The following is a 13,807-nucleotide window of genomic DNA, read 5'->3' as shown; positions in this document are numbered from 1 at the left end:
GGTACTGCTCTGCCTTGGTAAAGGAATAATTCAACTTTTGGAAACATTGATGTTAGTGTCTCAGAAAAGCTTTTGTTTATTTTTACTTTACTTGAGCCAGAGCAAAGATCATGAATCCTCTGTTTGACAATTAAGAAATCTAACCCAGATAGCACAGAAGAAATTCTGTATAAATTTCAGCTGACTCCTCTCACAGCTAGTCTTAGCAGATGGCTACTAGAGTAAGATTTTGGACATTGACATTTCTATGGAGTGGGATACTGGGTTGTTGGGACTTTTCTTTTAACAACAGTTGATAGATCAGTTCAGTTCAGTTTAGTTCAGTCGCTCAGTCGTGTCTGACTCTTTGCAAACCCCATGAATCGCAGCACGCCAGGCTTCCCTGTCCATCACAAACTCCCGGAGTTTACTCAAACTCATGCCCATCCAGTCGGTGATGCCATCCAGCCATCTCATCCTTTGTCGTCCCCTTCTCCTCCTGCCCCCAATCCCTCCCTGCATCAGGGTCTTTTCCAATGAGTCAACTCTTCTCATGAGGTGGCCTAGGAGATATGAAATCATGGTTTAGGCAAAGAATATCTGCCACCTATTGTGTACCATTACTTAAGGAGTTGTCCATTGTCACTACTTCCATTGCCTTTTTCAAAAGTGCTTATGATCTAGTTTGGTTATGGCAGCTGCCTCTGAACCAATTCCCTTCCTCCTATACTCCTTTCACGATGACTTATGATTAATATTTTAGCTAATATATTTTATTTATAGCATATTAGTAATGTCATACAAATTCTGTGTGACAGTGTCCCTATTTCCAAACACAACCTTCCTTGGAGGATCAATGAACTTCTTCACTGGCCTATTCTCCAAGACTCTCAAACTCAGTGTTCCCTCACTGACTTCTTCCCAAAACTGTTTCTTCTCCTCTGTTCCTTCCTCAATAAATGACAAATCTTTCTGAATTTTAGTACTCCAACAAATTTGGGGTGATCCTCACTGCATACCCATCAAAATGGCCAGCTCCCCCTCCATTTCTTTCCTTCTACGCATCACACATTGACCTCTTCCTATCTAAGTCTCTTTGGGTAGACCCTTAAACACTTCCTGATAGATTTTGATAAGCCCATGCAGAGATTGCTTCCTTCATTTTTCTACTCTAAGGGAATTCAAACCCTGCAGTCATCCAGATGTAGGGAGTGAGATGTGGCACTGCTCCAGTCTTTATTGGAGAGGATATACATTGATTCTCATCTTCTCCTCCTCAATTCTAAATCAGCTAAGGAAATGACAAAAAGAGAAGATATATGGGAGAGCAAAATATTACCTGTATGGATGAAAGAGTTATATTAGGGAATGGGGTACATATGTGTGAACACATATATTTTTGGGCCCTGATTCCCAGAATTTGACCCTCTTTCCTTCTCTGTCACTGGCAGTAATGGAAACAGATCTCCCCAATGAGTTTAGGCCTTTACCCACCAGCTTATGGCGTGACCAAGAGCAGCCAAGAACACTAAAGCCAGGCTCCGTCTCAAGAGAAAGGGTGAAGATGGAGGGCTGAGATGGTTATGGGTTGAACTGTGTCCCTCCAAAATTCATATGTTGAATTCTAGCCACCAGTACCTCAGAATATAACCTTGACTGGAAACAGGGTTCTTTCAGATGTAATTAAGACAAAGTCATATTGGAGCAGGCTGGGCTTCTAATCCAATATGATTGGTATCCTTTTTAAAAGAACAATTTGGACACAGACAACAAACAGAAAGAACATCATGTGGCGATAAAGGCAGAAATATGGGTATGCTTCTACAAGTTAAGAAACTTCAGAGATTGCCAGCAAACCACCAGAAGCTAAGCATGAAGCATAGAGCAGATCCCCCAGTGCTTGGAAGAAATCAACTCTGCTGACATAGTCATCTTGGACTTCTAGCTTCCAGAATTGTGAGACAATATGTTTCTGTTGCTTAGTCAGTTCAGTTGCTCAGTTGTGTCCGACTCTGTGACCCCATGGACTGCAACTCTCCATGCTTCCCTGTTCATCACAACTTCCAGAGTTTACTCAAACTCATGTCCATCAAGTCAGTGATGTCATCCAACCTTCTCTTCCCACCTTCAATCTTTCCCAGCGTCAGGGTCTTTTCTAATGAGTCAGTTCTTTGCATCAGGTGGCCAAAGTATTGGAGCTTCAGCATCAGTCCTTCCAATGAATATTCAGGACTGATTTCCTTTAGGATGGACTGGTTGGATCTCCTTGCAGTCCAAGGGACTCTCAAGAGTCTGCTCCAACACCACAGTTCAAAAGCATCAGCTTTTCAGTGAACAGTTTTCTTTATAGTCCAACTCTCACATCCCTACATGGCCACTGGAAAAACCATAGCTTTGACTAGATGGACCTTTGTTAGCAAAGTAATGTCTCTGCTTTTTAATATGCTGTCTATGTTGGTCATAACTTTTCTTCCAAGGTGCAGGCATCTTTCAATTTCATGGCCACAGTCACCATCTGCAGTGATTTTGGAGCCCCCCAAAATAAACTCTCTGTTTCCACTGTTTCTCCATCTATTTGCCATGAAGTGATGGGACCAGATGCTATGATCTTAGTTTTCTTTGTTGAGATGTAAGCCAACTTTTTCACTCTGCTCTTTCACTTTCATCAAGATGCTCTTTAATTCTTCACTTTCTGCCATAAGGGTGATGTCATCTGCATAACTGAGGTTATTGATATTTCTCCCGGCAATCTTGATTCCAGCATGTGTTTCATCCAGTCCAGCGTTTCACATGATGTACTCTGCATATAAGTTAAACAAGCAGGGTGACAATACACAGCCTTGACATACTCGTTTCCCAATTTGGAACCAGTCTGTTGGTCCATGTCCAGTTCTAATTGTTGCTTCCTGACCTGCACATAGATTTCTCAGGAGCCATTTCTCAAGGTGGTATGGTATTCCCATCTCTTGAAGAATTTTCCAGAGTTTGTCATGATCCACACAGTCAAAGTCTTTGGCATAGTCAATAAGGCAGAAACAGATGTTTTTTTGGAACTCTTGCTTTTTCGATGATCCAATGGACGTTGGCAATTTGATCTCTGGTTCCTTTGCCTTTTCTAAAACCAGCTTGAACACCTGGAAGTTCATGGTTCATGTACTGTTGAAGCCTGGCTTGGAGAATTTTGAGTATTACTTTACTAGTGTGTGAGCTGAGTGCAATTGTGCGGTAGTTTGAACATTCTTTGGCATTTCCTTTCTTAGGGATTGGAATGAAAACTGATCTTTTCTGGTCCTTGTGGCCACTGCTGAGTTCTCCAAATTTGCTGGCATATTGAGTGCAGTACTTTCACAGCATCATCTTTCAGGATTTGAAATAGCTCAACTGGAATTCCATCACCTCCACTAGCTTTGTTTGTAGTGAAGCTTCCTAAGGCCCACTTGATTTTGTATTCCAGGATCTCTGGCTCTAGGTGAGTGATCACACCATCATGATTATCTGGGTCATGAAGATCTTTTTTGTATAGTTCTGTGTATTCTTGCCACCTCTTCTTAATATCTTATGCTTCTGTTTGGTCCATACCATTTCTGTCCTTTATTGAGCCCATCTTTGCATGAAATGTTCCCTTGGTATCTCTAATTTTCTTGAGGAGATCTCTAGTCTTTCCCATTCTATTGTTTTCCTCTATTTCTTTGCACTGATCACTAAGGAAGGCTTTATTATCTCTCCTTCCTATTCTTTGGAACTCTGCATTCAAATGGGCGATTCAAATGGGTGTATCTTTTCTTTTCTCCTTTGCATTTTGGTTCTCTTCTTTTCACAGCTATTTGTAAGGCCTCCTCAGACAGCCATTTTGCTTTTTTGCATTTCTTTTTCTTGGGGATGGTCTTGACCCCTGTCTCCTGTACAATGTCACAAACCTCCATCCATAGTTCATCAGGCACTCTATCAGATCTAGTCCCTTAAATCTATGTCTCATTTCTACTGTATAACTGTAAGGGATTTGATTTAGGTCATACCTGAATGGTCTCGTGGTTTTCCCAACTTTCTTCAAATAAGTCTCAATTTGGCAATAAGGAATTCATGATCTGAGACACAGTCAGCTCCAAGTCTTGTTTTTGCTGACTGTATAGATCTTCTCCATCTTTGGCTGCAAAGAATATAATCAATCTGATTTTGGTATTGACATCTGGTAATGTCTATGTGTAGAGTCATATCTTGTGATGTTGGAAGTGGGTGTTTGCCATGACCCGTCCGTTCTCTTGGCAAAACCTTATTAGCCTTTACCCTGTTTCATTCCGTACTCCAAGGCCAAATTTTCCTGTTACTCCAGGTGTTTCTTGAGTTCCTACTTTTGCATTCCAGTCCTCTATAATGACAAGGACATCTTTTGGGGGTGTTAGTTCTAGAAGGTCTTATAGGTCTTCATAGAACCATTCAACTTCAGCTTCTTCAGCATTACTGGTTGGGGCATAGACTTGGATTACCATGATGTTGAATTGTTTGCCTTGGAAATGAACAGAGATCATTCTGTCATTTTTGAGATTGCATCCAAGTACTGCATTTCGGACTCTTTGTTGAGTATGATGGCTACTCCATTTCTTCTAAGGAACTGCAGTTCTTCTCTGAAGGACTCCATTTCTACTTAACACCATACACAAAGATAAACCCTAAATGGATTAAAGATCTAAATTTAAGACCCAAAATTATAAAACTCTTAAAGAAAAACATAGGCATAACAGTCTATGACATAAATCACAGAAGATCCTCTATGACTTGTCTATAAAGATGGTACTGATAAGATGGTACTGATGAACCTACTTGCAGGGCAATAATGGAGACACAGACATAGAGAACAGATTTATGGGCATGGTGGAGGAGGGAGGAAGGAGAGGGTGGGATGTATGGTGAGAATAACATGTAAACGTATACATAGCCATACGTAAAAATAGATAGCCAATGGGAATTTGCTATATGTCTCAGAGAACTCAAACTGAGGCTCTGTAACAACCTAGAGGGTTAGGATGGGGAGGGAGATGGGGGGTAGGTTCAAAAGGGAGAGAACATAGGTATACCTATGGCTGATTCATGCTGATGTTTTGCAGAAACCAACACAATATTGTAAAGCAATTATCCTTCAGTTAAAAATAGATAAGTTTTTAATTTTTTTTTCCTAACCAGCCCTTTATTTTTTATTTTTTTCTTTTATTTTTTTCATTTATTTTTATTAGTTGGAGGCTAATTACTTTACAATATTGCAGTGGTCCTTGCCACACAGACACGAATCAGCCATGGACCCACATGTGTTCCCCATCCCAATACCCCCTCCCACCTCCCTTCCCATCTGACCCCTCTGGGTCTTCCCAGTGCACCAGCCCTGAGCACTTGTCTCATGCATCCAACCTGGGCTGGTGATCTGTTTCACCCTTGATAGTGTACTTGTTTCAATGCTATTCTCTCAGAACATCCCACCCTCGCCTTCTCCCACAGAGTCCAAAAGTCTGTTCTGTACATCTGTGTCTCTTTCTGTTTTGCATATAGGGTTATCATTACCATCTTTTTAAATTCCATATATATGCATTAGTATACTGTATTGGTGGGTTTTTTTATGGCTTACTTCACTCTGTATAATGGACTCCAGTTTCATCCATCTCATTAGAACTGATTCAAATGAATTCTTTTTAATGGCTGAGTAATATTCCATTGTGTATATGTACCACAGCTTCCTTATCCATTTGTCTGCTGATGGGCATCTAGGTTGCTTCCATGTCCTGGCTATTATAAACAGTGCCACGATGAACATTGGGGTGCACGTGTCTCCTTCAGATCTGGTTTCCTCGGTGTGTATGCCCAGGAGTGGGATTGCTGGGTCATATGGCAGTTAGATAAGTTTTTTTAAAAAGAAGAAAAAAACAAAACACTTTAGAGGTTCTAGATGAGCTAATCTTCTTCCATAATGTATTCAATTTTATTTTGGCAGGAAAATAAAGCACTAGATTGATCCCTTTCAGGAAATGAAGAAATAATGCCCAAATGGGTCATTCAAATAAATAAAGGACTGATGTCTCCATGTACAGTATAATTCCTAAAGGTGCATCTTAATAGAAACTGGTGGTGTTTACAATGTAGGTTGGGTGTTGTGCTTTGCTGGGGATGATCTAACTCTGGTTTGACCTTGTTCCTAGGATGTAGCAATTACTCCTAAGGTGTAGTATTTCAGGACTTCCAAAATTATACAGTGCTATGGGGAACAACAGACTGGTTCCCAATAGGAAAAGGAGTACATCAAGGCTGTATATTGTCACCCTGCTTATTTAACATATATGCAGAGTACATCATGAGAAACGCTGGGCTGGAAGAAGCACAAGCTGGAATCAAGATTGCCGAGAGTAATATCAATAACCTCAGATATGCTGATGACATCAACCTTATGGCAGAAAGTGAAGATGAACTAAAAAGCCTCTTGATGAAATTGAAAGAAGAGGGTGAAAAAGTTGGCTTAAAGCTTAACATTCAGAAAACTAAGATCATGGCATCTGGTCCCATCACTTCATGGGAAATAGATGGGGAGACAGTGGAAACTGACAGACTTTAATTCTTTGGGCTCCCAAATGGCTGCAGATGGTGATTGCAGCCATGAAATTAAAAAACCCTTACTCCTTGGAAGGAAAGTTATGACCAACCTAGATAGCATATTAAAAAGCAGATACATTACTTTGCCAACAAAGGTCCATCTGGTCAAGGCTATGGTTTTTCCAGTGGTCATGTATGGATGTGAGAGTTGGACTGTGAAGAAAGCTGAGCGCCGAAAAATTGATGCTTTTGAACTATGGTGTTGGAGAAGACTCTTGAAGGTCCCATGGACTGCAAGGAGATCCAGCCAGTCCATCCTAAAGGAGATCAGTCCTGGGTGTTCACTGGAAGGACTGATGCTAAAGCTGAAACTCCAATACTTTGGCCACCTCATGTGAAGAGTTGACTCATTGGAAAAGACCCTGATCCTGGAGGGATTGGGGGCAGGAGGAGAAGGGGACAACAGAGGATGAGATGGTTGGATGGCATCACCGACTCAATGGACATGGGTTTAAGTAAACTCTGGGAGTTGGTGATGGACAGGGAGGCCTGGCTTGCTGCAATTCATGGGGTCACAAAGAGTCAGATACAACTGAGTGACTGAACTGAACTGATGGGTCCCCTCTACCTTAAACAGCCTATCTACCAAACTCTATCAAACCAATGCTGCAAAATGCCCAAATCTCTGCTAAGATCTTCAAGCTCTCATAAGCTGATTTCCACTTGGTGTTTGATATCTCACCAACCCATGTGCAACTTTTAAGTAGTCAAATTCCATAATGAGAAATTATACATAGGATTTCAGGCTCACTGCCCTGTAATTTTTGTTTTTCCTTGTCCTCTCCAGTATCTTGGCCTCACAAGTATCAGGCATCTTTGACCTCAAAGTTCTGTGTACACCCTACCTCACTACCAAAAGCTCCAGGTTGTATCTTTTTTCTCTGTCTCTACTTTACATAACATCATTTGGCAAATGCATTTATTTGTGAGGCTCAAGAAAAGCTTTACTGGTGAAATGACATTTAAACTGAGACATGAAGGGAAGAAAGGAATTAACTGGTCACTGAGAGTTGGAAATGCAGTTGCAGAAACTGGTGGGTGGGTAAAAGTAGTAATGTGGGAGGTTGAATTAATTATCCTTAACTCAAAGTACAGTGTCTGGTACAGAGCAAGCATTTAACAAGTATCTGTTGGTTAAACATTAATTCTAATCAATGAATTATTTATTTAGTGTTTCTTTTATTCCTAGCACTAGCTCATGAACTGAGGAAACAAAAGTTGAGTATGTTATGTATCACAATAATCAAAGAAATGTTTCTTAAAAACACAATGGTTTCCATTCAAATGGTATGATATAAAGTGCTAGTTGCCATGTTCTTTTTCACCTCTAAAACAATTTTAAGACTTTTAAAATAAAAATTGTATATGTTTAAACTGTTAAGCCTGATGTCTTGACATACATATACATAGTGAATTGCTAAATACAACCAAGCTAACAACTTGATGGACATGAGTTTGAGTAAGCTCTGGGAGTTGGTGATGGACAAGGAAGCCAGGCATGCCATGATCCATGGGATCGCAAAGTTGGACACAACTGAGCGACTGAACTGAACTGAACATATTCTTCTCCTCACATCTCCTTATCTTTTTTAGGTGTGATAAGAGTAAACTGACTCTTAGAAAATTTCCAGTATAAAATACAGTGTTGTGAACTATAGTTATAATACTGTACATTCAATCTCTAGAATTTATTCATGTTCCATGACCGTAACTTTGTACCCTTTGACCAACATCTTCCCATTCCCCCTACCTCCCCAACCCTGGGAGGGTATTCTATTCTATTCTGTACTACTATGAATTTAACTTCCTTTGTCTCCAGATACATCCATGTTGTCACAAGTGGCAACATTTCCTTATTTTTTTAATGACTGAATAACATTTCATTGTGTGTATATGCCATATCTATTGATCTGATCATGTGATTTTAGCTTTCATTCTGTTTCTGTGATATATTATATTGATTTTTCATATGTTAAACCAAACTTGCACCCCAGGGATAAATTCAATTTGGTCAAAATTTGGGGACTTAAAATAATTAATGAAATAAAAAGTTTAGATAATTATATGAGGAGTTAGAGATTTTTCACACTAGCAGGGAGATTTGTGAAAATGGAATGATGAAGTTTGTGAAATGGCTGGTCAGAGAACCTCTAGCCAAACTTTAATTCAATGTTGAGCAAAGAATGAGAACAACAGACCCAATAGTCTCTGACACCACCTACAATCAATGAAACTGTGATGTGAATCCCAACTGTAAGCCATTGGGAGCTCTTTTCACCAGTACTCACTCATACACAACTCCTGCTTTGTCTCTTCAAAATTCTCTTTCCTTGCTAAGCTTTCTCCTATAAGTTTAACTTTGATTCTGAAATCTTCTTTCTATTTCACCTATAAACTTCTCAGAAAGTACATGATCTACCTCTCCATCTAAACCAAATCTAGCTATCCAAGGAGGGGACTTCTTAGCTCTACTGAAGAGAAGTTGCTCACTTCCCAATTCTACAGACACCTGCACACAATGTTGACATTCTCCTAGCCCCTCACCACATTGCTAAATCATTTACCAGCAATCTTCATGACATAATGTTTCACTTATTGACACCAATACTATCCAGCAATGAAACAATACACAAGTTTTTCCTCACAGTCCTTTCTTAACCACCCAGTTTCTTCTTATTTATTAAGGACTTTGCCACCAGCCCCTTGATTCTTTCTCCCATCTCAGTCCCTCAGTCCAGCTACAACATTGGGAATGTCACTCAGCATATGGATGTGCTATTAGACAATCTGGCCTCAGATGCCTAGCCCTCCCTTTAGCCTCTCCCTTATTACAAGTGGCCTCAGATTCAATTATTTACAGCACCTTCCACCCCTATGGTTTGCGTAAATTCAAAGCTATTTATCTTTGTCTATGCTCTAACTCAGCATTTCTATTATTTGTTTTTTGAGGACTTGTGGAAGTCCATTATGATATCATCTAGCATACTCCTTTGTTGGGGTTGAAAAGAATAGCTCTTTGACAGGTATCTGTATTATTCCTGGAATTTGACATGCTAAAAGTGCATATTAGTTTTGAAGTAACTTTCATCACTTTATTTTTTCAAAAATTCATCCATTCTCACCTAGTTTCCTTATTTCTTTGAATAGAGTTAAACAAATGTTTTCTTTCTTTTTTTTCCTTTTATTTTTTAGTTTTTTAAAATTAATTTTCTCTGGGCATATACCCAGAGAAAACCATAATACAAAAGGACACATGCACCCCGATGTTCATTACAGCACGATTTACAGTAGCCAAGACATGGAAGCAATCTGAATATCCAACAACAGAGGAATAAAAAAGAAGATGTGGTATACATACATAATAGAATATTAGTTATAAAAAGGAACAAAATTGGGTCATTGGTAAGGACACGGATAGACCTAGAGACTGTCATCGGAGAAGACAATGGCACCCCACTCAAGTACTCTTGCCTGGAAAATCCCATGGATGGAGGAGCCTGGTAGGCTGCAGTCCATGTGGTCGGGAAGAGTCAGACGTGACTGAGCAACTTCACTTTCACTTTTCATTTTTATGCATTGGAGAAGGAAATGGCAACCCACTCCAGTGTTCTAGCCTGGAGAATCCCAGGGATGGGGTGGCACAGAGTCAGACACGACTGAAGTGAGCAGCAGTAGAGACTGCCATACAGAGTTGAAGTAAGTCAGAAAAAGAAAAACAAATATCGTACATTAACACACATATGTAGAATCTAGAAAAAAAAATTGGTATAGACAATCTTATCTACAAAACAGAAATAGACAGACAGAGAGAACAAATGTATGGATACCAAGGGGGAAAAGCTGATGGGGTGAATTGGGAGACTGGGACTGACATATATATACTACTGATACATAGAAAATAGGTAACCAATGAGAACCTACTGTACTTGGTGCTCTGTGGTGACCTAAATGGGAAAGAAATCTAAAAGAAAGGGAGATATTTGTATATGTATAGCTGTTTTACTTTGCTATCCAGTGGAAACTAACAATATTGTGAAGTGACTGTACTTCAAACTTTTCATTTTTATTGAAGTACAGTTGTTTTACAAATTTGTGTTAGTTTCTACTGTACAGGTGATGAATCAGCCTACATATACATATATCTTCTCCCTTTTGGGGTATTAAAGTGTTTTAAAATTTCTCTGTATTGTGATCTTTCACTCATTTCAACACTAAATTTTTGTGCTTGTTTTTTTTTCTTTTTTTGATTATGTAAATTACTGATCTTTCTCTTTCCTCTCTTTCTCTCTTGCTCTCTCTCTCCCCCTCTTTCATTCTCTCTTATCCTTTTTAATATAATTTTCTTCCTTCTCCAAAGAAACCAAAATTATGAAAAATACAGTATTCCCAAATCATCTACACCTGAATAAAAAAAGAAAATACAATATTCTAAAACATTTTGATACACTTACTACATACATATGTGCTTGTGTATATGCATATATCTGGGCTTCTATGATGGCTCAGATGATAAAGACTTCACCTGCATTGCAGAAGATCTGGCTTTGACCCCCGGACCAGGAAGATACCTTGGAGAATGGAATGACTACCCACTCCATTATTCTTGCCTAGAGAATCCCATGGACAGAGGAGCCTGGTGGGCTACAGTCCATGGTTTTGTAAAGAGTTGAGAGGGTAACAGGCAGGAAGGCCAGGGGTCTCCAAATGGAGGAAATAGGCTGCAAGTGTCAGACATTTTTATCTCTCTTAAGGGGCAGGAGGAAACAAACTAGTGATATTTTTTTCCTTCTCTATACAAATGTAAAAGGAGGTTTCTCTTAAAATACTGTGTTGCCATAATGACACCTGGTTTCACCTGAAGTTAACTATTCTCAAACCTTGAGTTAACCAATGCATTTTTCTTATGGAAATGTTTGTCTTAAGCTATGCTAATGTACTATGCATTTACCCCAGACTCTGTCTTCAAGTCGGTTCCACCTAATGGCTCAGAACCTACTTAACAAACCAGTATGTTATACTCAGATATTGTTCCCCTAATCTATGTAAACGAAACTATTTGTTTGGTACTCTGCTCTTCTACAAGATTCAAGTCAATCATTTTATGGCCTGGGATGAGTCGTCTGGTGCCAAGATTATCCCAAAATGCATCTTATGGGTGAGGGGCCTGGTGCCATTCTGAGTTTTAAGACACTCCTTTCTTTCATTAACAGACTGCTAGTGACTATATAACACCCAACTGAAGACTAGCCGGGGTTTACTCTTTCTGCCCCCTTCTGATGCCTATGTCAGAAGCTTTCTCTATCTCCTTTATACTTTAATAAAACTTTATTACATAAAGGCTCTGAGTGATCCAGCCTCGTCTCTGGCCCCGGATTGAATTCTTCTCCGGAGGCCAAGAATCCCGGCGTCTTTTCATTCAGCAACAACCTTTCCAAGTCAGACCAACTGAGCGACTAAGCACACACATATATGCACACACATGCATATATATGTATATGTATGTATGTATGTAATAAAAATTTTAAATATTTTGTTTAAAAATATTTTAAAACTACGTCTAGTTTTATGGCAGAAAAGGAGTAAGACCAGAGCATATTAGTCATTAGAATACATTTTAATTGCTCTGTATAACAAAGTGATGATTTGCATTGGAAGTACTCCAACTGAAGGTGAAAGGAGAAGAGGGCGGCAGAGGATGAGATGGTTAGACAGCATTATCGACTCAATAGACATGAATTTGAACCAACTCTGGGAGACAGTGAGGACAGAGGATCCTGGTGTGCCACAGTCCATGGAGTCACAAAGAATTAGACACAACTTATCGACTGAACAAAAAGAACTTCACTTTCTCTACTTTTATTTATCAACGCTTGCACTATAAAATTTTTAGAAGTGTTCAGGGCTCTTTTATTTACTATCTAAGGGGAAAACCTACATATATTGTCTAGTACTTTCTTTAGGGCTATTTGCATTGCTTTGTTTTTTAGACTGTAAACAATGGGATTAAGCAGAGGTGTCAGCACTGTATATGTCACAGCCATCAGCATATCTTCATGGAAAGAGTCACTGTTCTTGGGCCTCAAATAGACAAAGCCAGCAAATCCATAGTGTATGCATACCACAATGAGGTGGGAGGAGCAAGTTGAGAAGGCCTTATACCTCCCCTTAGCAGAAGGCATCTTCATAACTATGGACCCAATGAAGACATAGGAAATCATAATTAAAATAAAGCTGCCCACCAACACAAAGACAGTGAAGGCAAGAAGAACCATTTTCTGAAAAATGGTGTAATCACAGGCAAGGGAGACTACAGGTGTAATGTCACAAAAAAAATGTTGGATGATGCTAGAGTCACAAAAAGACAAGTTGAATACTATGAGGACAATGCACAGTGACACCACAACCCCAGTAATGCAAGAAGCCATCATCAGTTGAAAGCAGATCTTATGGGTCATAAGGATGGAGTAGTGCAGTGGGTTGTGAATAGCAGTGTAACGGTCATAGGACATGGCGGCCAAGATGAAGCAGTTGTTGGTTCCTAAGCCAAAGAAGAAAAACATCTGTGTGGCACACTCAGGAATAGAAATGGACTTACTGTCTGATAGCAAGTCCACCAACATGCGAGGGATGATTACCACAGTGGTACAGGTTTCTGAAAAGGAGAGGCCACAGAGGAAAAAGTACATGGGAGTGTGAAGGTTGTGACTGAGCTTGACAGCCACCATTACGGATGTGTTTGCAGCTAGGATGGTCACATGGGAGAAGAAAATCATCAGAAAAAGGAGATCCTGCAGGTCTGAGAAACTGGAAAATCCCCACAGAAGGAATGTGCTCACTGTAAAATGATTGCCCATTCTCTTGGTGTATGTAGCAACTCTCCTCCAAAGGTATAGAGGTTCTTGGGGCTAAGACTCTGATAAGTCTGCTGAAAGTACTGATGTGCTGATGCCTTTAATCATAGACACTGACGAGACAACTCTTAACAAAAAAGCCTGAGGAAAGGAAGTTAAATGTAGTTGGCTTAATTCTACATCAGGACTCAGAGTGATGACAAAAAAGATTCTCATAGGGGAGTATATATAAATTCCATAGAGTAGGCCCAAATATACATTCTAGGAGCTCCCTAATTTCTCACCTCTTTCCAGCTTCTACAATCAGAATCTTCAGGAATGAGAGAAATATGGAAAATGTTTATTTT

At 39.6% G+C, this 13,807-nt stretch overlaps 1 protein-coding gene across 1 annotated transcript; it reads right to left on the bottom strand.

Annotated features, from left to right (window-relative positions):
- Positions 1 to 8,759: 8,759 nt before the first annotated feature.
- LOC122701822 (olfactory receptor 10K1-like) lies at positions 8,760 to 13,463 on the bottom strand. The gene is made up of 3 exons (XM_043915170.1): positions 12,541 to 13,463; positions 9,908 to 9,918; positions 8,760 to 8,827 (listed from the first exon to the last, which is right to left on the bottom strand). The coding sequence occupies exons 1-3, from the start codon at positions 13,461 to 13,463 to the stop codon at positions 8,760 to 8,762; spliced, it is 1,002 nt and encodes a 333-aa protein (XP_043771105.1).
- Between the last annotated feature and the right edge of the window lie 344 nt (positions 13,464 to 13,807).

This window comes from Cervus elaphus, chromosome 1 (assembly GCF_910594005.1).
Source record: "Cervus elaphus chromosome 1, mCerEla1.1, whole genome shotgun sequence".
Classification (NCBI taxonomy): domain Eukaryota; kingdom Metazoa; phylum Chordata; class Mammalia; order Artiodactyla; family Cervidae; genus Cervus; species Cervus elaphus.
The sequence above is the reverse complement of the archived record's forward strand: the minus strand, read 5'-3'. Positions and strand labels throughout refer to the sequence as shown.

Excerpts from the sequence above, each read along its gene's own strand:
- LOC122701822 (XM_043915170.1), bottom strand. The coding sequence starts at position 13,463 with ATGGGCAATCATTTTACAGTGAGCACATTCCTTCTGTGGGGATTTTCC.